Source organism: Gopherus flavomarginatus, unplaced genomic scaffold (assembly GCF_025201925.1).
Source record: "Gopherus flavomarginatus isolate rGopFla2 unplaced genomic scaffold, rGopFla2.mat.asm mat_scaffold_210_arrow_ctg1, whole genome shotgun sequence".
Lineage (NCBI taxonomy): Eukaryota > Metazoa > Chordata > Testudines > Testudinidae > Gopherus > Gopherus flavomarginatus.
Window position 1 is genome coordinate 93,881 of NW_026114821.1, and position 24,606 is coordinate 118,486.

The 24,606-nt window shown below is 66.9% G+C and overlaps 2 protein-coding genes and 1 long non-coding RNA gene across 6 annotated transcripts; 2 read left to right on the forward strand and 1 right to left on the reverse strand.

The window, feature by feature from the left end:
* The first annotated feature begins 482 nt into the window (after positions 1-482).
* Positions 483-21,307, forward strand: LOC127042065 (GRB10-interacting GYF protein 1-like). Its single transcript, XM_050935728.1, has 26 exons — positions 483-1,329; positions 1,777-1,833; positions 1,950-2,029; positions 2,608-2,737; positions 4,796-4,891; positions 5,297-5,408; positions 5,662-5,770; positions 5,853-5,893; positions 6,165-6,377; positions 7,774-7,994; positions 8,802-8,925; positions 9,040-9,234; positions 9,792-9,937; positions 10,227-10,386; positions 10,841-11,007; positions 11,386-11,486; positions 13,750-13,854; positions 14,572-14,672; positions 14,766-14,848; positions 15,874-16,002; positions 16,950-17,114; positions 18,215-18,363; positions 18,520-18,677; positions 18,925-19,088; positions 19,177-19,318; positions 20,902-21,307. Exons 3-26 carry the CDS (start codon positions 1,995-1,997, stop codon positions 20,952-20,954), a joined length of 3,099 nt encoding a protein of 1,032 aa, XP_050791685.1. The 5' UTR covers positions 483-1,329; positions 1,777-1,833; positions 1,950-1,994; the 3' UTR covers positions 20,955-21,307.
* On the reverse strand, positions 11,517-13,017 carry LOC127042069 (uncharacterized). Of its 4 annotated transcripts, XR_007771828.1 has the most exons (5): positions 12,919-13,017; positions 12,356-12,495; positions 11,981-12,026; positions 11,886-11,932; positions 11,529-11,647 (listed from the first exon to the last, which is right to left on the reverse strand). It is a non-coding gene; the product is annotated as an uncharacterized LOC127042069 (long non-coding RNA). The 4 variants fall into 4 exon arrangements; XR_007771826.1 differs by lacking the exon at positions 11,886-11,932; XR_007771827.1 differs by lacking the exon at positions 11,886-11,932 and having other exon boundaries at positions 11,934-12,026.
* On the forward strand, positions 21,118-22,824 carry LOC127042058 (nascent polypeptide-associated complex subunit alpha, muscle-specific form-like). Its single transcript, XM_050935721.1, has 2 exons — positions 21,118-21,165; positions 21,754-22,824. Exons 1-2 carry the CDS (start codon positions 21,118-21,120, stop codon positions 22,822-22,824), a joined length of 1,119 nt encoding a protein of 372 aa, XP_050791678.1.
* Positions 22,825-24,606: the final 1,782 nt, after the last annotated feature.

Sequence of the window (24,606 nt, forward strand, 5' to 3'; positions counted from 1 at the left end):
GGACAGACCCTGCCCCAAGTCAAAGCAGGCAAAGGCAGGATTCTTATCTGTGTTTTGGTCTGGCGGGTCTGCGCGGTGCTGGAATAATGCAGATCCCCTGCTCTTGGCCGGGGCGGGGCCCCTCGCCAAAATATTACATATGCCTGGCTGTATTATAACCCCCCGGCTGGTAAATCGCCCCCTCCAGGCCTGCGGTTGGAGGGACGCCCTGGTTCGAAATGATGCAGCAGTTTCCTGTCAGGTTCTTGCTCCGAGGGCTTTGCCTCTGAAAGGCCTTGGCCGAAGGGTTGGAAACTGATGTGTGTGAGTTGTGGAGTGAACTGTAGTGGTTAGGGCGGGGGGAGCCAGGACTCCTGGGTTCTCCCCCCAGCGCTGGGAGGGGAGTGGGGGCTGGTAGGTTACAGCCAGGACGCTTGGGTTCTCTCCCCAGTTCTGGAAGGGGAGTGGGGGCTGGTGGGTTACAGCAGGGGGGGCTGGGAGCCAGGACTCCTGGGTTCTCTCCCTGGCTCTGGGAGGGTCTAAACGCCCCACGGTTTGGCATTTGTCCGTTAGCTCTCGATGGTGGCGGCCCTGCCAGACGATTGGCTGCTTTGCCCTTTGTGGTTTCTGACAATCTTGACATGAGTGTTATGCAACCTTCCCTCCCCCCACTTCCCCCTCCCCGGGCTGGACTTACTGGGCTGCAGCCCTTCTGGCCCAGGCCCAGCTAGGTCTCTGATGGCACCGGGGGAGGCTTCAGGTGCCATTCTGGTCCCAAAGAGCCTGTGGAACTCCCTGCCACATGCTGATGCCGGTGCTGAGAATCAGGAGTCCTGGCTTCTAGTCCCAGCTCTGGTTTGGGGTCTGCTGGGTTAGAGTGGGGAGAGGGGGGTTGGGGAGGGTCAGAACTCCTGGGTTCTCTCTCCAGCCATTGGTGATGATGGGGAAAGTCCCTTTGCCTTACTTCCTGCCGAAAGGACAGCGCCATGTTCCTGTGCCTTCCAGTGGTTGTGATGGGAATTGCTCCCCTGTGTGTCCTATACCCTATATTGCTGACTGGAGAATTGCCTCCAACCCAGGTGCTGGGGGCCATGCTCTGCAGGGTACAGGGCACTGAAGTCAGTTCCCCCGCCAAATCCGTCACCGTGTGGAGTAAGGCTCCCCCTCTCTTTCCCCAGCAGCTCTTCCCAATGTGAATCCGGCTTCTGACTCTGTCGTGGGGGGAGAAAGGCCCAGCAGCCGCATCAGCACCCGTGCTCCGCTAGCGACTCGGACAGGCGGGCGCCCGCAGATCCCCCTACCCTTGGAAATCCCCCAGCACGGTCGGACCCACAAGCAGCTGCCATCTGGGTGAGAAACGCTTCGGGTGTGGGGGGAAGAGTACACACTGATGGCTGCGGAGAGAACCCAGGAGTCCGGGCTCCCAGCCCCCCAGTCCCATCCCAGAGCCGGGGAGAGAACCCAGGCATCTGGGCTGCCAGTGCCCTCCCCCCCCCCGCACAATCGCCTAGACTGTGCAGCTGGTTCCTGGGGGAGGCATATGGAGGATTTAGGGGGTAACCTTGGGCTAGAATTATTTATCCCTTAGGTAATGATAGATGTGTGAAATGGACTGGTGTTTTGGGGGGCCAATGGGGGTGGCCGACAGTCCCTCCACTACCTTTTCCCCTGGGGGGGGTGGAGCTCACTGCTTCTGAGCCCCCACCCACAGCTGATCTGCACTGGGAAGGCCCAGGGAGGGAGGGACAGTCTTTGATCCTAACCCTACGCCCCTCGGGTTCTGTCTCTTGGCTGCAGGTTTGGTGCCGTGGGCCGAGCCTCCCACGGTGAGGGGCGTGGGGCTGTAGCCAGCAGGTAAGGAAAGGGTGTAGGGGGCTGTGAGAGGTCGGGACGGGAGGGACAGGGAGCCCAGAGCGACGGGATGGGGGGGCCTCACCTTTCATTGCCCTGTTTCCTTCCTCGCCGTCCAGGTCATAGGACAACAGAAGCTAAACCCAACGCACACGCAGAGGGCGATGGCCGCTGAGACGCTCAATTTTGGACCGGAATGGTGAGTGCGGGGAGCTGGGGGTGCCAGGAGCTGGGGGGCAGGGCCCAGAGAATGGGGGACCTGGGGGTGGGGGATCCCCAGAGAGATCCACGAACATCGGTTGGCCCTTAACTTCGGGGCAAAGAAGGTGATAATGCAGCTACTAGTCTCCTCTCCCCAAACTGGGAGAGAACCCAGGAGTCCTGGCTCCCAGCCCCCCCTGCTCTAACCCACCAGCCCCCACTCCCCTCCCAGAGCCAGGGAGAGAACCCAGGAGTCCTGGCTCCCGGCCTTCCCTGCTCTGACCCACCAGCCCCCCACTCCCCTCCCAGAGCCGGGGAGAGAACCCAGGAGTCCTGGCTCCCAGCCCCCTCCTGCTCTAACCCACCAGCCCCCACTGTCCTCCCAGAGCTGGGAAGAGAACCCAGGAGGCCTGGCTCCCAGACCCCCTGCTCTAACTCATTCTAACTTAACCCTGAAGCCCCCCTTGAAGGCTCCTAGCTGGCCAGATGCCCTCGCGGCCTCCCTCTGTGTATGTGGCCATGTGTTCACGGAGCCTGGCCCCGTCGCTGACTCTCTGTCTGTCCTGCCCACCCCAGGCTCCGCGCGCTGTCCAGTGGGGGGAGCGTGGCCTCCCCCCCGCCCTCTCCTGCCATGCCAAAGTACAAGCTCGCGGACTATCGCTACGGCAGAGAAGAGATGCTAGCACTTTATATCAAAGAGAACAAGGTGCGTGTGTGTCCTTGAATAAGAGTGCCCAATGGGGTGCTCCAGAGTGCATTCTGCACCCAAAAAGTTAAAAATTGTATGCCCCAAAAAAGGAAAATTCTACGCACAATATTTAAAAAGTCTGGCACGGACTCGCCGGTGAGGCTGCACTTGACCCTGACACAGCGCAAGGACCGGCCCTGCCCCTCTGTGTCAGGTGTGGGAAGGCAGGATCCAAGGGGGTGGAAGCGGGATGCATGGGGGTTGAGAGGGTTCTGTGTGGGGCTATCTGGCTGCAGGTGGTAAGCGGGGGATCTGGATGCACAGGGGCTTGTTGGGGGTTCTGGGTGCAGTGGTAATGGGGCTCTGCAGGGGGTTTCAGGTGAAGGTGGTTGGGGCTGAGTGTGTGTGTGGGGCTTAGTGGGGAGTCCAGGTGCAGGGGGAGGTTCTGAGTGCAGGGGGTGGTGAGGCTCACCAAGAGGGTCTGGATGCGCGGGGGTTGGGCGGATGGGGGAGCAGCTCCCCGTTCAGGGATCCCTTCCCCTGCAGCTGAGGAACGATGGGTGCAGGAAGTGGAGGGTGGGGAGTTTGCAGAGCTTCCTGCAGACGAGGGAGAAGTCTGGGGTGGATCTGACTCGGCCCCGGATGCCGTGCAGGGAAAGAGGAAGTCAAGCCTAGGAGCTGAGCTGGCGCAGGGTAGGAGCCACCAGCCGGGTCCCCAGTCCCGCCTCCTGCCCCACAGTGATTTGCCTCTCTGCCGCCTGCCCTGGGCACCCGAAACATGCTGCGGTGGGGGTCACATGACCACTCTTGTGGCTTCCCTTTGCTTTCCCATCAAAGTCATTTTTCTGCGGGGAATCAAAGAAATCTGTGGGGGACATAAATTTTGTGCATGCACAGGGCTCATGGAATGTCAGGTGACCAGGGGGCGGGGTTACGGCTGCCCAATGGGGTGCCCCAGAATAGATCGGGGCCCATGGAATGTCAGGTGACCAGGCGGCGGGGTTACGGCTGCCCAATGGGGTGCCCCAGAATAGACCAGGGCCCATGGAATGTCAGGTGACCAGGCGGCGGGGTTAGGGCTGCCCAGTGGGGTGCCCCAGAATAGACCAGGGCCCATGGAATGTCAGGTGACCAGGGGGCGGGGTTACGGCTGCCCAATGGGGTGCCCCAGAATAGATCGGGGCCCATGGAATGTCAGGTGACCAGGCGGCGGGGTTACGGCTGCCCAATGGGGTGCCCCAGAATAGACCAGGGCCCATGGAATGTCAGGTGACCAGGCGGCGGGGTTAGGGCTGCCCAGTGGGGTGCCCCAGAATAGACCAGGGCCCATGGAATGTCAGGTGGCCAGGCGGCGGGGTTACGGCTGCCCAATGGGGTGCCCCAGAATAGACCAGGGCCCATGGAATGTCAGGTGACCAGGGGGCGGGGTTACGGCTGCCCAATGGGGTGCCCCAGAATAGATCGGGGCCCATGGAATGTCAGGTGACCAGGCGGCGGGGTTACGGCTGCCCAATGGGGTGCCCCAGAATAGATCGGGGCCCATGGAATGTCAGGTGACCAGGCGGCGGGGTTACGGCTGCCCAATGGGGTGCCCCAGAATAGATCGGGGCCCATGGAATGTCAGGTGACCAGGCGGCGGGGTTACGGCTGCCCAATGGGGTGCCCCAGAATAGACCAGGGCCCATGGAATGTCAGGTGACCAGGCGGCGGGGTTAGGGCTGCCCAATGGGGTGCCCCAGAATAGACCAGGGCCCATGGAATGTCAGGTGACCAGGGGGCGGGGTTACGGCTGCCCAATGGGGTGCCCCAGAATAGACCAGGGCCCATGGAATGTCAGGTGACCAGGGGGCGGGGTTATGGCTGCCCAATGGGATGGCCTGGAATGTGTCGGGATGAGGGCTGTTGGGGTGCGAGTTCAGATCACCCACGGAGTGGGAGCCCCTGGTGTGATTCTGGGGTCCCCTTTCATGGTTCGCAGGGGCGTGCGTGCCCCAGGTGAAAGCCCTGTGTCTTGGGGGGGCGGGGGAAGTTCGCTCCCATCCGCTCCCCCCAGCTGCTCTGTCTGCCCCCGCCCAGGTCCCGGAGGAGCTCCAGGATAAGGAATTTGCTGCCATTCTCCAGGAAGAGCCGCTGCAGCCGCTGGCCCTGGTCCCGCTAACGGAGGAGGAGCAGGTAGTGGGGCGGGGGGGGCACCTTGGGGACCCCCACTGCTTGTGCCAGGAGCTGCACAGACCCACCCCCCCAACAGAGAGCGGGGGAGTGTGCAAAGACAAAGCACCTCCTTATGGCTGAGATCCCAGGGGCAGTCCTGGGGATGGGGCATGGGGTCTCTTCCCTCAGGGGGCATCAGCCCAGATCCAGCCCCAGGGCAGGGACTGGCTGGCTCAGGGGGCGGGAAATGGGGCAGGGGCCTGCCCCCTCTAGGGGGTGCCGGGTCCCACCTGGCCCCAGGGCAGGGACTGGCTGGCTCCATGGGTGGGGAATGGGGCAGGGGCCTGTCCCCTCTAGGGGGTTCCAGCCCCAATCTGGGGCAGGATCTAGCGATGTCTGTGTCCTAACCCCTCGGCTCTGTTCCAGAGGAATTTCTCCATGTCGGTGAACAGCGTGGCGGTGCTGAGGCTGATGGGAAAAGGAGGCGGAGCCGCTCCCGCTGGAGTCTCCCGGGGGAGAGGCAGTACCCGGAGCCGAGGTATCTAGGGGAAGATTTGGGGGTCCAGGGCACCAGGATGTGGTGGGTGGGGGATGGGGACGCAGGGATAATAGGAACCGATAAGGGGGGGCCTTGCCTCGAGGGGTGAATGGGGACCAGTGGGGTAGGGGCACAGATGGGTGAATGGGGAGGGGCTGTTCCTGGCTCTCCCCCTCCCGGCAGGCGGGATCCTGGGACAGGGGCAGGGCAGCCCCCTGTTTTCAGGCTGGGGTCTCAGCGCTCATTTCCCCAGGCCGGGGCCGAGGCGAGAGCGGGTTTTACCAAAGAAGTCCGGAGGAGCCGGAGGGGGCGTTCGGGCGCGGGGCCCGGGAGATCCACCGCAGCCAGAGCTGGGACGACAGGTGAGCGGGGTGCAGGGTGTGGGCTGGGGAGGCCCTGGACTAGGGGGCCAGGCTCTGACCTCTCCCCTTCTCTCTCTGGCAGGGGCGAGCGGCGGTTCGAGAAGCCGACCCGGCGGGATGGAAGTAGGTGGTTCCTGGGTCCTGTGGGGAGAGATGGGGGGTGGGGGCTGTAACGGGGGACACCCTGGGGGACCCTAGGACTGGAGGGGGGGGTCTCCATAGTCATGCCCAAGAATTGGGGGCGCCCGTCTACTGGGAACACCGACACCTTGAGGGAGCAGGGGCTGTGCCCCCCCCGCCCCCCCCAGGAGCCACCCTTCTTCCAGGTGCTCTGCTAGGGGATGGGGGGGGGGAACACGTGACCCAGCCCCCACTGATCGCCTCTCCACCACAGCCCGGGCTCCCTTCGAGGAAGGGGCCCCGCCCCCCCGCAAGGAATACGCCCGCTCGGACAGCGACAACTGGCGGACGCTGCGGGAGGAGCAGGAGGAGGAAGAGGAGGGGGGCGGGGGCGCCGGCCCCACCCCCACCGGGGCGGCTGCGGGGGGCAGCTGGCGGCTCAGTGGGGCCCGGCGTGAGAGCGAGCGCTGGCGGTCGGCCAGCCCAGGTGAGGCCCCCCATGGGTGGTGGTGTTGGGGAATATGGTGATCGTGGGCAGGGCCTGTGGGGGACCTCCCCATGGTGGCGTGGTAGGAGGGGCCATAGGACAGGCTGGGAGAGGGGCCTGTCAGGGGACCCTCCCCATGATTGAGTGGTAAGAGAGGCTGGGGTGGGGCCTGTGGGGGACCCTCCCCATGATGGGGTGGTAGGAGGGGCCATAGGAGAGGCTGGGGGCGGGGCCTGTGGGGGACCCTCCCCATGGTGGGGTGGTAGGAGGGGCCATAGGAGAGGCTGGGGGTGGGGCCTGTCATGGGACCCTCCCCATGGCGCGGTGGTAGGAGGGGCCATAGGAGAGGCTGGGGGTTGGGCCTGTGGGGGACCCTCCCTGTGGTGGGGTGGTAGGAGGGGCCATAGGAGAGGCTGGGGGTGGGGCCTGTCATGGGACCCTCCCCATGGTGGGGTGGTAGGAGGGGCCATAGGAGGGCAGGCTGGAGGCGGGGCCTGTGGGGGACCCTCCCTGTGGCGGGGTGGTAGGAGGGGCCATAGGAGGGCAGGCTGGGGGTGGGGCCTGTGGGGACCCTCCCTGTGGTGGGGTGGCAGGAGGGGCCATAGGAGGGCAGGCTGGAGGTGGGGCCTGTGGGGGACCCTCCCTGTGGTGGGGTGGCAGGAGGGGCCATAGGAGGGCAGGCTGGAGGCAGGGCCAGTGGGGGACCCTCCCCGTGGTGGGGTGGTAGGAGGGCAGGCTGGAGGCGGGGCCTGTGGGGGACCCTCCCTGTGGTGGGGTGGTAGGAGGGCCCATAGGAGGGCAGGCTGGAGGCAGGGCCAGTGGGGGACCCTCCCCGTGGTGGGGTGGTAGGAGAGCCCATAGGAGAGACTGGGGGTGGGGCCTGTGGGGTACCCTCCCTGTGTCGGGGTGGTAGGAGGGGCCATAGGAGGGCAGGCTGGAGGTGGGGCCTGTGGGGGACCCTCCCTGTGGTGGGGTGGTAGGAGGGGCCATAGGAGAGGCTGGAGGCGGGGTCTGTGGGGGACCCTCCCCATGGCGGGGTGGTAGGAGGGCCCATAGGAGGGCAGGCTGGAGGTGGGGCCTGTGGGGTACCCTCCCCGTGGCGGGGTGGCAGGAGGGGCCATAGGAGGGCAGGCTGGAGGTGGGGCCTGTGGGGGACCCTCCCCATGGTGGGGTGGTAGGAGGGCCCATAGGAGGGCAGGCTGGAGGTGGGGCCTGTGGGGGACCCTCCCCGTGGCGGGGTGGTAGGAGGGCCCATAGGAGGCGGGGCATGGGCAGGTACCATCCCTGTTCTGAGTTTGTGGGCGGGGCGGAGAGCACCCCTCACGGCAGCCCAGATCCCCCCAGTGGTGGGGCAGCAGTGGGGCCCCCCCCACTCAGCGTGTACCTTCCCCCCCAGATGGTGCGCCCCGCTCGGCCGGCTGGCGGGAGCACCCTGAGGGCCGGCGCCGCAAGTTCGACTTTGACTTCCGGGAGCGGGAGGAGGAGCGGGGCGGGCGGCGGCACCGGGGCAGCGACAGCTTCGAGGACGACAAGGACGGGCTGCCCGAGTGGTGCATGGACGACGAGGACGAGGAGATGGGCACCTTCGACTCCTCCGGCGCCTTCATGCCCCTCAAGGTACCCGCTCCCCGGGCGGGGAGAGAACCCAGGAGTCCTGGTTCCCAGCCCCCCTGCTCTAACCACCAGCCCCCGCTCCCCTCCCAGAACCGGGGAGAGAACCCAGGAGTCCTGGCTCCCAGCCCCCCTGCTCTAACCACCAGCCCCCACTCCCCTCCCAGAGCCAGGGAGAGAACCCAGGAGTCCTGGCTCCCAGCCCCCCTGCTCTAACCACCAGCCCCCACTCCCCTCCCAGAACCGGGGATAGAACCCAGGAGTCCTGGCTCCCAGCCCCCCCTGCTCTAACCCACCAGCCCCCACTGCCCTCCCAGAGCTGGGAGAGAACCCAGGAGTCCTGGCTCCCAGCCCCCCTGCTCTAACCACCAGCCCCCGCTCCCCTCCCAGAGCCGGGGAGAGAACCCAGGAGTCCTGGCTCCCAGCCCCCCTGCTCTGACCCACCAGCCCCCGCTCCCCTCCCAGAGCCGGGGAGAGAACCCAGGAGTCCTGGCTCCCAGCCCCTCCTGCTCTGACCCACCAGCCCCCACTCCCCTCTCAGAGCCGGGGAGAGAACCCAGGAGTCCTGGCTCCCAGCCCCCCTGCTCTGACCCACCAGCCCCCACTCCCCTCCCAGAGCCAGGGAGAGAACCCAGGAGTCCTGGCTCCCAGACCTGTCCCCTGGGGTAGTTCCTGGTGTCGGCTGGGCCGGGGAGTGGGCAGACTGGTTGGATTCACGTGATCTGGAGTGGGATGCGTCTCCCCCAATCCCTCCATGTACTTGGGGGTCCTGGCTTGACCTCTGACCCCCAAGCCCCTTCTCCTCTCTGACAGAAGAGCCCCAAGGAGCCAATCCCTGAGGAGCAGGTGTTCGACTTCCATCCGCTGCAGGAAGATGATGAGAGGTCGGAAGGGAAGGAGGACGCCGAGCCCGGCTCGAAGGAGGCCCCCGAGAAAGGTAAGGCGGGCAGGGGGCTTGGGGGGACACCACTGACCCTGAGTGGGGGGGGGGGGGCGGGGGGATCGGGGCAGTCCCCCCGGATGGTAACCCGTGTTCTCTCTCTCTCTCCAGAGGCCTGGAAGGATCCCTCGATAGCCCCGGAGGAGAAGCGATGTTCCCCGCCCGGCGCCCCCTGGCTGTCGGGCCCCCCTTTTGCTGCTACTGTTGCCACTGCCACTAGTGAATGTGAGAGCGCCCCACTGGGGGGCTCAGAGCCCGCCGTGCCCCTCGGCACCTGCGACAAGGAGCCGAAGCCTGCTGGGGAAGGTACCAAGCGGGCGGGGGTCCCCCTCCTGTGGCCTGAGCCTGTTAGACTTGGTACGTTCCTGCCCCCGCGGGGGGTGGGCTGGTGGTTGTCTCCCCCATCCCAGGATGCATTGCTCTCTTCAGGGCCAAGGGAGCCAAGACATTGTCACAGCTCGTGTCTTCGTTGCCCCTTTTGGAAGTGGGCCGAGAGCCTGGCACAAACGATCCCTGCACCACTCGATGGGGCGTTCACTCTGAAACCTACTGATGGGCCAGCCCCCTCCTACTGACCTCAGCGGAAACCATCCACCTACCTTCACGCCCCCCCCCCCACAGCACTTCTCTAGAGTCTGCTGAGAGCCTGAAACAATCACTAATGAAGGGTGTTCCCTCTGAAACCTGCTAACGTCTGTCCGACTAGCTGTATCTGCGGAGAGCCCGAAAGGACAGCTCCCACAACCGTCAGAAAGGCTACCAAGGCGGGGGTGGTATTATGGGGGGGCAGGGGGATCTGAGCCCCGACGGGGTGGGGGAAGGGTTAATGAATTCATGTAGTGACCCCCTCTCTCCTTCTCCAGGGGACCCAGGCATCCTGAGCCTCCCGTCTCAGCTCAGCACGGGCGCGGTCTCCACCCTCTCCTCCCCTTCCTCCACCACCAATGCTGCTACTGAGTTCTCCATTGGAGACGCCGAGGACGACGACGGGATGAAACATCTTCAGCAGGTGAGCAGGGGAGCCCGGACACCTGGGTTCTCTCCCCGGCGCTGGGAGGGGAGTGGGGGCTGGTGGGTGAGAGCAGCGGGGGCTGGGAGCCAGGACTCCTGGGTTCTCTCCCCGGCGCTGGGAAGGGAGTGGGGGCTGGTGGGTGAGAGCAGGGGGGCTGGGAGCCAGGACGCCTGGGTTCTCTGCCCCCCACTCCTGGCCTCTGCTCAATGTGGAAGCAGCACAGCCATGCGCTGTGGCCCCGGATTTGGGGGGCCCGGGCCCGGTCTCACCTCGGTTGCCCCTCCAGGAAGCAGAGAAGATGGTGGCCTCGCTCCAGGAGAGCTCCATGGACGAGGAGCGCTTCACCCAGGCCATCCAGGAGCCGCGCAACACGGCCGCCGCCCTGCCCCTCTCCCACGAGGCCGCCATGAAGTGGTTCTACAAGGACCCCCAGGGGGAGATCCAAGGTGTGGGGCCAATGGGGAGTGGGGGGGTCATGGCAGAGAGTCCTTGGGCCTCTGGGTTTCCTGTCCCCGGAGCTGCAAGATTTGCCCCCCATCCCCTTCTTGATTCTGTGGGGCAGCTCGACCCCTGCTTCCTGGGCTTGGTACTTCCTGTCTGACCCCACCTCGCACCCCACAGTGCTTCTCTTAACCGGCTGCCCCGCCCCAGAGGTGGCTGCATCTCAGCGCCGGGCGAGGGGTCCCTGGCTAACCGGCCACCCCACCCCAGAGGTGGGCGCATCTCAGCGCCGGGCGAGGGGTCCCTGGGTAACTGGCCGCCCCGCCCCAGAGGTGGCTGCATCTCAGCACCGGGTGAGGGGTCCCCATGTCACCGGCCGCCCCACCCCAGAGGTGACTGCGTCCCAGCGCCGGACGTGGGGTACCTGTGTGAACACCCGTGTCTGTGGCTGCCCCGCAGGGCCCTTCACCACGCAGGAGATGGCGGAGTGGTTCCAGGCCGGCTATTTCACCATGTCGCTGCTGGTGAAGCGCGGCTGCGACGAGGGCTTCCAGCCGCTGGGCGAGGTGATCAAGATGTGGGGAAGAGTGCCTTTCGCGCCGGGCCCGTCGCCACCCCCACTGCTGGTAAGCTGAGCCCCCTGCCAGGGGGACCCCCCAGTGCCCCGAAAGCCTGGCCTGCCGCGCTCGACGCTCGCCCGCCCCGTCCAGTGACTGCTCGGCCCAGCCCCGGGGGGAACCCGAATTGGTTCTGTTCCCGGGCAGACCGGGAGCGACTGGTGCCGTGTGAACCCAAACCCCGGCCTGCTTCCTCCCCAGCCCCACTCCGCAGCGAAGGGCGACAGGGTCCCGGTATCCCTTTGGGGGCCCCCCACAGTCCTTCGTTAGCAGCCTGAGGTGGAAGCGAGAGGTCCTGGAGTCACAGCCCCCCTACCCCCCGGGTCTGAAATTGGCACCGCTCCCCGTGGGGAGCCCCACAGCCTGTCTCTGCCGCTTGCCCCCCAGGGGAACCTGGACCAGGAGCGGCTGAAGAAGCAGCAGGAGCTGGCAGCCGCCGCCCTCTACCAGCAGCTCCAGCATCAGCAGTTCCTGCAGCTCATCAACAGGTACCTGCCCGACAGGTACAGTCTGAGCGCCATGGGGGGGCTGGCGTGGGGCGCGGGTCTGATCCCTGTCACTCCCCCCCTCGGGCCGGCGTGGGGCAGGGGTCTGATCCCCGTCACTCCCCCCCTCGGGCCGGCGTGGGGCGCGGGTCTGATCCCCGTCACTTCCCTGCCCTCGGGCCGGGCCTGGGGCGCGGGTCTGATCCCCGTCACTCCGCCCCCCTCGGGTCGGGCCTGGAGCGCGGGTCTGATCCCCGTCACTCCCCCCCCTCGGGTCGGGCCTGGGGCGCGGGTCTGATCCCCGTCACTTCCCTGCCCTCGGGCCGGCATGGGGCGCGGGTCTGATCCCCGTCACTTCCCTGCCCTCGGGCCGGCATGGGGCGCGGGTCTGATCCCCGTCACTTCCCTGCCCTCGGGCCGGGCGTGGGGCGCGGGTCTGATCCCCGTCACTTCCATGCCCTCGGGCCGGCGTGGGGCGCGGGTCTGATCCCCATCACTTCCATGCCCTCGGGCCGGCGTGGGGCACGGGTCTGATCCCCGTCACTTCCCTGCCCTCGGGCCGGCGTGGGGCGCGGGTCCGATCCCCGTCACTTCCCACCTCGGGCCGGCGTGGGGCGCGGGTCCGATCCCCGTCACTCCCTCCCCTCGGGCCGGGCGTGGGGCGCGGGTCCGATCCCCGTCACTTCCCTGCCCTCGGGCCGGCATGGGGCGCGGGTCTGATCCCCGTCACTTCCCTGCCCTCGGGCCGGCATGGGGCGCGGGTCTGATCCCCGTCACTTCCCTGCCCTCGGGCCGGCATGGGGCGCGGGTCTGATCCCCGTCACTTCCCTGCCCTCGGGCCGGGCGTGGGGCGCGGGTCTGATCCCCGTCACTTCCATGCCCTCGGGCCGGCGTGGGGCGCGGGTCTGATCCCCGTCACTTCCATGCCCTCGGGCCGGCGTGGGGCGCGGGTCTGATCCCCGTCACTTCCCTGCCCTCGGGCCGGCGTGGGGCGCGGGTCCGATCCCCGTCACTTCCCACCTCGGGCCGGGCGTGGGGCGCGGGTCCGATCCCCGTCACTCCCTCCCCTCGGGCCGGGCGTGGGGCGCGGGTCTGATCCCCGTCACTTCCCTGCCCTCGGGCCGGGCGTGGGGCGCGGGTCTGATCCCCGTCACTTCCATGCCCTCGGGCCGGCGTGGGGCGCGGGTCTGATCCCCGTCACTTCCATGCCCTCGGGCCGGCGTGGGGCGCGGGTCTGATCCCCGTCACTTCCCTGCCCTCGGGCCGGCGTGGGGCGCGGGTCCGATCCCCGTCACTTCCCACCTCGGGCCGGCGTGGGGCGCGGGTCCGATCCCCGTCACTCCCTCCCCTCGGGCCGGGCGTGGGGCGCGGGTCTGATCCCCGTCACTTCCCTGCCCTCGGGCCGGGCGTGGGGCGCGGGTCCGATCCCCGTCACTTCCCTGCCCTCGGGCCGGCGTGGGGCGCGGGTCTGATCCCCGTCACTTCCCTGCCCTCGGGCCGGCGTGGGGCGCGGGTCCGATCCCCGTCACTTCCCTGCCCTCGGGCTGGGCGTGGGGCGCGGGTCCGATCCCCGTCACTTCCCTGCCCTCGGGCTGGGCGTGGGGCGCGGGTCCGATCCCCGTCACTTCCCACCTCGGGCCGGCGTGGGGCGCGGGTCCGATCCCCGTCACTCCCCCCCACCCCCCTCGGGTCGGGCCTGGGGTGTGGGTCCGCCCCCCCCCCCACTTCCCTGCCCTCAGGCCGGGAGTGGGGGGCGCTGTGGGTCCCCGGGCGGGGGGAGGGCAGGGGTACAGGTCCGGTGAGGGGGATCCACAGGCAGGGGGTTGGGTGGCACGGGGGGCCCCAGGTGGGGGGTGTGGGCCCTGGGGGCGCCATGGGGCAGGACGGGCATGGAGGGTCTAGGGCGGGCGGGGGCACAGGAGGGCATGGTTGGGGCCTGGGGTGGGACGAGCACAGGGCTCTGGGGTGGGGTGGGCATGGAGGATCCCTGGGCAGGGCATTGGGGGCACGGGGCGGGGTGCGTGGCGGCTCCCCAGGGTGGGGCGGGCACGGGGCAGGGTGCATGGGGCGGGGTGCACTGGGAGTCTCCAGGATGGGATGGGAATGGGGCAGGGTGCACTGGGGGACCCCGGGGTGGGGCGGGCATGGGGCAGGGTGCACTGGGGGACCCCGGGGTGGGGCGGGCATGGGGCAGGGTGCACTGGGGGACCCCGGGGTGGGGCGGGCATGGGGGTCCCGCAGCAACTCCCCGGCGCTCTCCCCCCAGGCCGCAGTTCGCCCAGTGCGCGCTCCAGCAGAAGCTGGCGGCCGGGGACCTGACCCAGCAGCAGCTCACGGCTTTCCTGCAGCAGCTGCAGGCTCTGAAACCCAGGTGAGCCCCCCCGGCCGGCCCCCCGGCCCCCCACACCCCCCGGCCAGCCCCCCAGCTCTCCACACTCTGATTCATCCCTCTCTCCTGCTGCCGTCTGGGGCGGAGCAGGGGGCATGCACACAGTCCGACTGGCCAGGACTCCTGGGTTCTCTCCCCAGCTTGGGGAGGGGAGGGGAGGGGAGTGGGGGCTGGTGGGTTAGAGCAGGGGGGCCTGGGAGCCAGGACTCCTGGGTTCTCTCCCCGGCTCTGGGAGGGGAGGCGGGGCTGGTGGATTAGAGCAGGAGGGCTGGGAGCCAGGACTCCTGGGTTCTCTCCCCGGCTCTGGGAGGGGAGGGGGGGCTGGTGGGTTAGAGCAGGGGGGCTGGGTGCCAGGACTCCTGGGTTCCCTCCCCGGCTCTGAGAGAGGAGTGGGGGCTGGGGGGTCAGAGCAGGGGGTGGCTGGGAGCCAGGACTCCTGGGTTCTCTCCCCGGCTCTGGGAGGGGAGGCGGGGCTGGTGGGTCAGAGCAGGGGGGGCTGGAGCCAGGACCCCTGGGTTCTCCCTGGCTCCAGGAGGGGAGTGGGGCTGGGTGCCCGGAGTCGCGGGTTCTCTCCCCGGCTCCGGTAGCTGCCACACCCCCACAGGACAGCTCCTGGGGGTGGCTGAGGCTCTCTCTCCCCCGGGGGTCGCTGTGGGGGGGTCAGCGTGGCGCTGAGCGGGGCACCCCCTTGCCTTGCAGAGCTGGGGAGCAGAACCTGATCCCGGCGATGAACCGCTCCATGTCCGTGCCAGACACAGGGTCCCTGTGGGACGCACATACCTCAGCCTCACAGCCTGCAGGTAAGGGGGGTCCCGTGATGCTGGGGGGGGCAGCGCGGCGCCAGGGGGCCCCAAGGGGGGGCACAGGGCCTGACGCTCCAGTCTCTCCCGCAGGCGGTGAGGCCAGTCTATGGGATTTACCAATTAATTCTTCAACTCAGGGTCCAATCTTAGAACAACTGCAACTGCAACAGAAAGTGAGTGTCGGAGCCCGGACGCCTGGGTTCTGTCCCGGGTGCTGGGAGGGGAGTGGGGGCTGGTGGGTCAGAGCAGGGGGGCTGGGAGCCAGGACTCCTGGGTTCTCTCCCCGGCTCTGGGAGGGGAGTGGGGGCTGGTGGGTTAGAGCAGGGGGGCTGGGAGCCAGGACTCCTGGGTTCTCTCCCCAGCTCTGGGAGGGGAGTAGGGGCTGGTGGGTTAGAGCAGGGGGGGCTGGGAGCCAGGACGCCTGGGTTCTCTCCCCGGCTCTGGGAGGGGAGTGGGGGCTGGTGGGTTAGAGCAGGGGGGGCTGGGAGCCAGGACTCCTGGGTTCTCTCCCCAGCTCTGGGAGGGGAGTAGGGGCTGGTGGGTCAGAGCAGGGAGTGCTGGGAGCCAGGACGCCTGGGTTCTCCCCCCGGCTCTGGGAGGGGAGTGGGGGCTGGTGGGTTAGAGCAGGGGGGCTGGGAGCCAGGACTCCTGGGTTCTCTCCCTGGCTCTGGGAGGGGAGTGGGGGCTGGTGGTTAGGGCAGAGGGGCTGGGAGCCAGGACTCCTGGGTTCTCTCCCCGGCTCTGGGAAGGGAGGGGGGCTGGTGGGTTAGAGCAGGGGGGCTGGGAGCCAGGACTCCTGGGTTCTCTCCCTGGCTCTGGGAGGGGAGTGGGGGCTGGTGGGTCAGAGCAGGGGGGCTGGGAGCCAGGACTCCTGGGTTCTCTCCCTGGCTCTGGGAGGGGAGTGGGGGCTGGTGGGTCAGAGCAGGGGGGCTGGGAGCCAGGACTCCTGGGTTCTCTCCCTGGCTCTGGGAGGGGAGTGGGGGCTGGTGGGTCAGAGCAGGGGGGCTGGGAGCCAGGACTCCTGGGTTCTCTCCCTGGCTCTGGGAGGGGAGTGGGCCTGGGGGTTACAGCAGAGGGGCTACATGAGATCTTGGCACTACCTGAGTCCCTGGGAGCTGGGTGGGTGGCCGGGGGGGGGACACTTTCTGCCTGCCTGGGGCCCCCCCTCACCCGCCCTGCCTCACCCCCGGTGCCGCAGCTCCAGGAGCGCCGCGACGCGGAACTCAGGGCTAAGAGGGAGGAGGAGGAACGCAAGCGGCGCGAAGAGAAGCGGCGCCAGGAGGAGCAGAAGCGGCGCGAGGAGGAGGAGCTGTATCGGCGCAAACAGGTCAACGCCCCCTGTGCCCCACGGACCCCCACCGGGAGATCCAGGGAGAGCCCCACGCCTGCCCTGCCCTGGGTTCCCTCCCTGGCTCAGGGAGGGGAGTGGGGCTGGTGGTTAGAGCAGGGGGGGCTGGGAGCCAGGACTCCTGGGTTCTCTCCCCGGCTCTGGGAGGGGAGTGGGGGCTGGTGGGTCAGAGCAGGGGGGCTGGGAGCCAGGACTCCTGGGTTCTCCCCCTGGCTCTGGGAGGGGAGTGGGGGCTGGTGGGTCAGAGCAGGGGGGCTGGGAGCCAGGACTCCTGGGTTCTCTCCCTGGCTCAGGGAGGGGAGTGGGGGCTGGTGGGTCAGAGCAGGGGGGGCTGGGAGCCAGGACTCCTGGGTTCTCTCCCTGGCTCTGGGAGGGGAGTGGGGGCTGGTGGGTCAGAGCAGGGGGGCTGGGAGCCAGGACTCCTGGGTTCTCTCCCTGGCTCAGGGAGGGGAGTGGGGGCTGGTGGGTCAGAGCGGGGGTGGGGGGGCTGGGAGCCAGGACCCCTGGGTTCTCTCCCTGGCTCAGGGAGGGGAGTGGGGGCTGGTGGTTAGAGCAGGGGGGCTGGGAGCCAGGACTCCTGGGTTCTCTCCCTGGCTTGGAGAGGGGAGTGGGGGCTGGTGGTTAGAGCAGGGGAACTGGGAGCCAGGACTCCTGGGTTCTTCCTCCTTTACTGCGCCTTTGGGCCTCAGTTTACCCCTGAGTTTTAGGGGCCCTGATCTGCTCCCCAGAGGGATTGTGGGGCTCTCATGGAAGGTGAAGATCCTGGGTGTCTGAAGGGGGCCCTTGCCCCCCCCCAGCACCCCCAGATCCCCACTTGGTCCTTCTGGGGGCAGCCGAGGGTTGGGAACCGCGGCTCCGCGGGTGCGTCCCTGGGCTGGGTGGGGGCTGGGCCGGCGGTCCCCCGGTAACTCCCCTGCCCCCCGCAGTGCCGGCAGCAGGAGCTGGTGCTGAAGCTGCTGCAGCAGAGCCAGGCGCAGAGCGCGGCGCCCTGGGGGGGGCTGGCCAAGGCCCCCGGGGGCATGAAGGCCCTGCTGGAGCTGCAGGAGAGCGAGCGGCAGCTGCACAAGCAGCAGCGGGCGCAGCAGAGAGTGGTGAGCGGCCCTGCCCCCCGCCTGGCCCCGCCCCGATTCCCCCAGATCTGCCCCCAGCCTGGGCCTGCCCCCATGGCATCCCCCGGCCTGGGCCTGCCCCCGCCCTGTGCTTGTGCCTGCCCTGTGCCTTGGCCTGCCCCCATGGTATCCCCCGGCCTGGCCCCATGGAATCCCCCGGCCTGGCCCCGCCCTGTGCCTGGGCCTGCCCTGTGCCTGGGCCTGCCCCCGTGGTATTCCCCGGCCTGGCCCCATGGAATCCCCTGGCCTGGCCCCGCCCTGTGCCTGGGCCTGCCCCCATGGTATCCCCCGGCCTGGGCCTGCCACCGCCCTATGCCTGCCCCTGCCCTGTGCCTGGGCCTGCCCCCGTGGTATCCCCCGGCCTGGCCCCATGGAATCCCCCGGCCTGGCCCCGCCCTGTGCCTGGGCCTGCCCCCATGGAATCCCCCGGCCTGGCCCCACCCTGTGCCTGGGCCTGCCCCCATGGTATCCCCGGGCCTTGCCCCCATAGTCTGCCCTGGCCCCACCCACAGCTTGGGCCCACCCCCATGATTTCCCCTGGGCCCGCCCCCATGATTCCCACCCCCATAGTCTGCTGTGGCCCCGCCCCCATGATTTCCCCTGGGCTCGCCCCCATGATTCCCACCCCCATAGTATCCCCGGGTCCCACCCCCATAGTCTGCTGTGGCCCCGCCCCCATGATTTCCCCTGGGCCTGCCCCCAGCCTGGGCCCGCCCCCATGATCTCCCGTAGCCCCGACCCTGTCCAGGCTACCCTCCCATGATCTCCACTGGCCCCATCCTCAACCTTCACCCATCCCTATAGTCTGCCCTGGTCCTGCCAACAAGCAGGCCAGTCGCCCGCTCCGCGCTGCCCCTCCACCGTGGTCCCAACCCCTCCCATCATCTGGGGAGGTCCCTCCCCCCCTCTCCAGTCGCAGGGCCAGCCCCACGCAGGAGTAGTGTCCCTGAACCATTCGCTGGGTAACCAGCTGCCTCGCCCCAGAGGTGGCTGCATCTCAGAACCAGGTGAGGGGCCCCTCTGTCCCCCAGAGGTGGCTGCCTCTCACCCCCAGTGGTGCTGACCTGGCTTTTCCTTCCCAGCACGGGGGGCTCGGCATGAGCAGCCCCTCGCAGTGGGGCGCCGACTCCAGCCTGCTGTGGGGCCATGAGAAGAACAGCCTGTGGGACGAGAGCGGCAAGAACCTGAGGAGCCTGGGGCTGAAGAGCAGCCGCAGCAGCCCCTCCCTTGGGTGAGCCTACGGGGCGGGAGTGAGGGGCAGCAGCAGGACCGGGGGGCAGGGGCTGCGGGTCGGGAGTGAGGAGCACCGGCAGGGCAGAGCTGGCAGGGGATGTGGGGCGGGAGCGAGGGCTCGTGGCTCTCTCTGATTCTCTGCCCCCCGGCACAGGGACAGCTACGGGGGGCCGGGCCGGCAGAGCCGGAAGAAGACAGACGAGGAGGAGAAGCTGCTCAAACTGCTGCAGGGGATCCACAAACCCCAGGATGGCTTCACGCAGTGGTGCGAGCAGATGCTGCACGTCCTGAACAGCTCCAGCAACCTCGACGGTACTCCTGCGCCCGGACGCCTGGCTTCCCTGCGCCCCAGGGGGAAAGGGGGAGGGGCTGGGAGCCCCAGGGCTCCTGGGGTGGGTCCCCGGCTCTTGTTTCCTCGGTTTCCCCTACTTTGTGCCTCAGTTTCCCCCACATTGTGCCTCGGTTTCCGCCGCTCTCAAGCCTTGGTGGTGGGTGGGTGCTTGGGGCAGACGGAGGGCGAAGGGGGCTGGCCCTCCTTGACCCCCCCTCTCGCCTGCAGTCCCCACAGTGGTGGCGTTCCTGAAGGATATGGAGTCCCCTTACGATGTTCACGACTTCATCCGCTCCTACCTGGGCGACACGCTGGAAGCCAAGGAGTTTGCCAAGCAGTTCCTGGAGCGGCGCGCCAAGCAGAAAGCCAGCCAGCAGCGCCAGCAGCAGCAGGTAGGGGGCGCTCTCCCCTTGCCGCCTGGGGGGTGGGGCTTGCCAAGGGGCGGGGCTCCCTGCTAATCCCTCCCCCCCTTCCCACCAGGAAGCCTCGTGGCTCAGCTCCGGCAACCTGCCCTCCCCGTTCCCGGCCAACCACAGCACCAAACAGCCGCCCTTCGAGGGCAGCCAGCCAGTGAAGATCAAGAGGAGACCGGTCATGCTCCACGCTGACCCCAGCATCCTGGGTATGGGGGGGCCCAGACGCCTGGGTTCTCTCCCCGGCGCCGGGAGGGGGGTGGGGGATGCTGGGTTAGAGCAGGGGGGGCTGGGAGCCAGGACTCCTGGGTTCTCCCCGGCTCTGAGAGGGGAGTGGGGGCTGGTGGGTTAGAGCAGGGGGCTGGGAGCCAGAACTCCTGGGTTCTCTCCCCGGCTCTGGGAGGGGAGTGGGGACTGCTGGGTTAGAGCGGGGGGGCTGGGAGCCAGGACTCCTGGGTTCTCTCCCCGGCTCTGGGAGGGGAGTGGGGACTGCTGGGTTAGAGCGGGGGGGCTGGGAGCCAGGACTCCTGGGTTCTCTCCCCGGCTCTGGGAGGGGAGTGGGGGCTGGTGGGTTAGAGCAGCGGGGCTGGGAGTCAGGACTCCTGGGTTCTCTCCCCAGCTCTGGGAGGGCAGTGGGGGCTGCTGGGTTAGAGCAGGGGGGGGCTGGGAGTCAGGACTCCTGGGTTCCCTCCCCAGCTCTGGGAGGGGAGTGGGGGCTGCTGGGTTAGAGCAGGGGGGGCTGGGAGCCAGAACTCCTGGGTTCTCTCCCCGGCTCTGGGAGGGGAGTGGGGGCTGGTGGGTCAGAGCAGGGGGGACTGGGAGCCAGGACTCCTGGGTTCTCTCCCTGGCTCTGGGAGGGGAGTGGGGGCTGGTGGGTCAGAGCAGGGGGGGGCTGGGAGCCAGGACTCCTGGGTTCTCTTTCTGGCTCTGGGAGGGGAGTGAGGTGGGAGCCAGGACTCCTGGGTTCTCTCCCCGGCGCTGGGAGGGGAGTGGGGGCTGGTGGGTCAGAGCAGGGGGGGCTGGGAGCCAGGACTCCTGGGTTCTCTCCCCGGCTCTGGGAGGGGAGTGGGGGCTGGTGGTTAGAGCAGGGGGGGCTGGGAGCCAGGACTCCTGGGTTCTCTCCCAGCTCTGGGAGGGGAGTGGGGGCTGGTGGTTAGAGCAGGGGGGGCTGGGAGCCAGGACTCCTGGGTTCTCTCCCCGGCTCTGGGAGGGGAGTGGGGGCTGGTGGTTAGAGCAGGGGGCGCTGGGAGCCAGAACTCCTGGGTTCTCTCCCTGACTCTGGGAGGGGAGTGGGGGCTGCTGGGTTAGAGCAGGGGGGCTGGGAGCCAGAACTCCTGGGTTCTCTCCCCGGCTCTGGGAGGGGAGTGGGGGCTGCTGGGTTAGAGCAGGGGGGGCTGGGAGCCAGGACTCCTGGGTTCTCTTTCTGGCTCTGGGAGGGCAGTGGGGACTGCTGGGTTAGAGCAGGGGGGGCTGGGAGCCAGAACTCCTGGGTTCTCTCCCCGGCTCTGGGAGGGGGGTGGGGGGCTGCTGGGTTAGAGCAGGGGGGGCTGGGAGCCAGGACTCCTGGGTTCTCTCCCCGGCTCTGGGAGGGGAGTGGGGGCTGCTGGGTTAGAGCAGGGGGGGCTGGGAGCCAGGACTCCTGGGTTCTCTTTCTGGCTCTGGGAGGGGAGTGAGGTGGGAGCCAGGACTCCTGGGTTCTCCCTCTGGGTTTGAGAGGAGTGGGGGCTGGTGGGTTAGAGCGGGAAAGGGGGTGCCTAGCCGATTAACCCTTTGTGCCCCGCTCTGCCCCCAGGCTATTCGCTGCACGGCCCGGCAGGCGAGGTGGAAAGCATTGAAGACTACTGAAGTCTCGTAGCAATAGGAACTCTGCTGCCTTCTTAACCGATTCAGTCTTACCTGAATGTGCACTGCGAAAGGACGAGGCGGCCGTGCTGGGCCCTCCCCTTTCCTCTGCCCCCCCCCGGCGAGCGGGGGGCACCGGGGCTGGCGGGGGGGGACAGGGTGGCGCATGCGCTCGGATCAGGGCGCCGGCGACCCGCCTTCAGAAGAGGAGTATGTGTGAGCACTTCTTTCTCGAACACACGAAGCACCTTAAAATGCAACCCGCTGATGCACTTTATCGAGACTTTTTACAAAGAACTCATTAAAAAAAAAAAAGGAAAAAAAAGGATTTTTTTGGTGATTCTGGAGGAAATTTTTATAAAGAAACGTAAAAAAAAAAAAATCGCTCTAGGAAACACTGTTATTTTCACACGGGGACGAGGAGAGACGTGAAAATTTGCAAAGGGGAGAAAAGAAGATTTCATTAAAAAAAAAAACAAAAAAACACACAAAAATAGCAAAACTTGAAGAAATGCACTTATCGCCCGGCCCGCTTTCTGTGAGCCGGCCCGGTTCTGTGTCGCGCGGCGGAGCCGGCTGTAAATAGCGCTAGATACTGAGCTCCACACAGGAGACTTGCTCTCGCCAAGAGGCCATGTTTGTTTTTCTCTTTTTTGGAAGAGAGACGTTGCGTGTTTGGGTTTGGTTTTTTTGTTGTTGTTGTTTTTTGAAAGTTGCACAACCGTGAAACAGCTGACTTCCCCTTCCCTGGTGGTGCCCGGCAGCAGCACAGCTGGCTTGGGAGGAGTAACGCTAACCACAGCGGCTTACTGCAGTCGCCGGAGCCAGGCGATCTTCCCGCCGGCTCCTGCGAGCTCCAACTACTCACCTGGCTCAGGGAGAGCTTCTAACCTGCAGAGCTCTCCTGGCTTCCTGCCAGTTCCTGTCCCCTGGCCGAGCTCCCCCGTCACCGGCCGCTCGGACGCCTCGGAGCTCCCCCGTCACCGGCCGCTCGGACGCCTCGGAGCTCCCCCGTCACCGGCCGCTCGGACGCCTCGGAGCTCCCCCGTCACCGGCCGCTCGGACGCCTCGGAGCTCCCCCACGACTCGGAGCTCCCCAACGCCTCGGAGCTCCCCCGTCACCGGCCGCTCGGTCGCCTCGGAGCTCCCCCACGTCTCGGAGCTCCCCCGTCACCGTCCGCTCGGACGCCTCGGAGCTCCCCCACGACTCGGAGCTCCCCCGTCACCGGCCGCTCGGACGCCTCGGAGCTCCCCCACGACTCGGAGCTCCCCCGTCACCGGCCGCTCGGACGCCTCGGAGCTCCCCAACGCCTCGGAGCTCCCCCGTCACCGGCCGCTCAGACGCCTCGGAGCTCCCCAACGCGTCGCAGCTCCCCCGTCACCGGCCGCTCGGACGTCTCGGAACTCCCCAACATCTCGGAGCTCCCCGACGCCTCGGAGCTCCCCCGTCACCGGCCGCTCAGATGCCTCGGAGCTCCCCGACGCCTCGGAGCTCCCCCATCACCGGCCGCTCGGACGTCTTGGAGCTCCCCAACACCTCGGAGCTCCCCGAAGCCTCGGAGCTCCCCCGTCACCGGCCGCTCGGACGTCTCGGAGCTCCCCCGTCACCGGCCGCTCGGACGTCTCGGAGCTCCCCGACGCCTCGGAGCTCCCCCGTCACCGGCCGCTCGGACGTCTCGGAGCTCCCCCGTCACCGGCCGCTCGGACGTCTCGGAGCTCCCCAGTCACCGGCCGCTCGGACGCCTCGGAGCTCCCCTGTTACAGTCTGATCAGATGTCTCAGCTGGCTTCCTGCAAGCTTCCAGGCCCTGCAAACTCCCTGCAACAAGCTCCGCCTCCCGGCTGGATTTTTCCCCACAAGCTCCGCCCCATGAAGCCAGCCTCCTGTGAATGACCAGCCTGCTCTCCACCCAGCGGTGACGCTGCCCAGCTGATAGGAAGATCATTTCTTCTGCACGTGTTTGGGTTTTTTTGTGGGGGGGGGGGTGAGAGGCCCTTTTTTATTTTAAGCTCTGGGCATCTCATTCATTTTGCCTTTCCCCCGTTAGACGTGCGCCCCCCATCGCAATGGCCCTGTGGGGGGTGGTTGGGTTTTTTTAGTTTTGTTTATTTTTTTGGACGGAGGAGCATTTTTGTGTGTGCGGTGGGTGGGGGGCCTTGACCCCGCCCCCATTTCTGAATGTATCTTTGGACAAGAATTGGAAAGACGAAATCGGCCAGCCCCTCCCGGCACCCCGGCTCGGGCTGCGGCGTGGCCCCAAGTCAGTAAAGCTCCAGTCACGCTCTCGAGAGAGAGATATATATTTTTTAAAAACCGAGAAACCGTTGAATTTCCTGTGACCGATCCCCACCCGCAGAGGTGAGCGATTTCGCTCTCAAATGCAGCTGTACAGATTTTGGAGGGGAGGGAGACGTCGTTCGTTTGTTTTCGTTTTTTTTTTAATTTGGGCTTGAATATTTTTTTTTTTTAATTGCGCGTATGGATCTGTTGTTTCTTTGTTTACAGACCGTCTCTGGGGCGTTTGTGTCTCACGGGACGGTAGCCACTACACAGGGTACCTTTCCGAGTCGAAATCTTCCCGAGGAGGAGACGTTTTTAGTTTATTCCCCCATCCTCCCCCAGCAAGTTATCCCGTTGGAAGACACGGTGCCGGAGGGGAGAGGGTTCCCCCGGCCTTCGCGCGAGACGACACGAAGCTTTTCCCTGGCTGTGGCAAGCCAGGAACCGCGCCGTGTGGAAGGCGTCACGCCGAACAGCCGGATCATGGTTTCTCGCGTGTGTTCTCCCCCCCCCACCCCACCCCCGGATTGTTGTATTTTGATTTTTATTGTTTTTCCAAACCAGTGCAGCTTTGGGGGTTAACCCGCCCCCCCCAACCCGTTGGGTTTCCGTTTGTTTTTTAAACGTTTGTGGTTTATGAATTTTTTCAATCGACCAAATGGCAAAGACACTTGTTTTTTTCTTTTTATGTCGAAGGTTGGGGTTGTTTTTTTGGGTCAGGGACCTCTTTTGTTTTGGTAGGCCCTACAACAGATACTGTGAGGTTCCATAGTTACTGTGTTAGTGGCGACAGGGGGGGTCTCCCCTCCCTTCGCCCAGTCAATGGATCAAAGGACACAGGATTTGGATGTGACCTGATCTGGTTTCTCACCCTCCTCCCCCGTCAGTCAGTATTGGCCTGTAGCGGCCTCCGTGCGGTCAGCGTGCAATAGGCCGCCGAAGGATTTACCCCCCGCCCGTTTGCTGTGTCACAGAAACCCCGTGGTGCCAGTGGGGGCGATGGAGTCTCCACCCGTGGGCGAGGGTCCGGCGTCCCGGGCCAGCGAGGTTCCCGCGGGAACCAATGAGCTGATGGCTTCCCGGATCAGGCTGGGATCCCCCCCCCCTTTGGGACTCTCGGTGCAGCGGGGGACAATCCGGAGCCCCGGGATCTCCAGCAGCCGGCTCACCTCAATCCCGGGCCGCCCCCGCAGACCCGGCTCAGGTGGGGGGCGACCAGGAGCCACTGTTCGTGTTTGAATTTGCCACAAGAATGTATTCGGTGATTCGGCGCTCTCGGACCTTTCCAGCTAAGGGCTGTCTCCCCGGTTCGCTTCCCCCCACTATCGACTGGGGTGGGGGGGGCATTTACACCCAGCCCCCTCCTCCTCCCCCG

Bases quoted from the DNA above. Each gene is read 5' to 3' on its own strand.
- LOC127042065 (XM_050935728.1), top strand. From the start codon at position 1,995: ATGGCCGCTGAGACGCTCAATTTTGGACCGGAATG. The intron at 2,030-2,607 runs GTGAGTGCGGGG...TGCCCACCCCAG, and splicing joins CTCAATTTTGGACCGGAATG to GCTCCGCGCGCTGTCCAGTG. The intron at 5,409-5,661 runs GTATCTAGGGGA...TCATTTCCCCAG, and splicing joins AGGCAGTACCCGGAGCCGAG to GCCGGGGCCGAGGCGAGAGC.
- LOC127042058 (XM_050935721.1), top strand. From the start codon at position 21,118: ATGCGCTCGGATCAGGGCGCCGGCGACCCGCCTTCAGAAGAGGAGTAT. The intron at 21,166-21,753 runs GTGTGAGCACTT...CGCTAACCACAG, and splicing joins CGCCTTCAGAAGAGGAGTAT to CGGCTTACTGCAGTCGCCGG.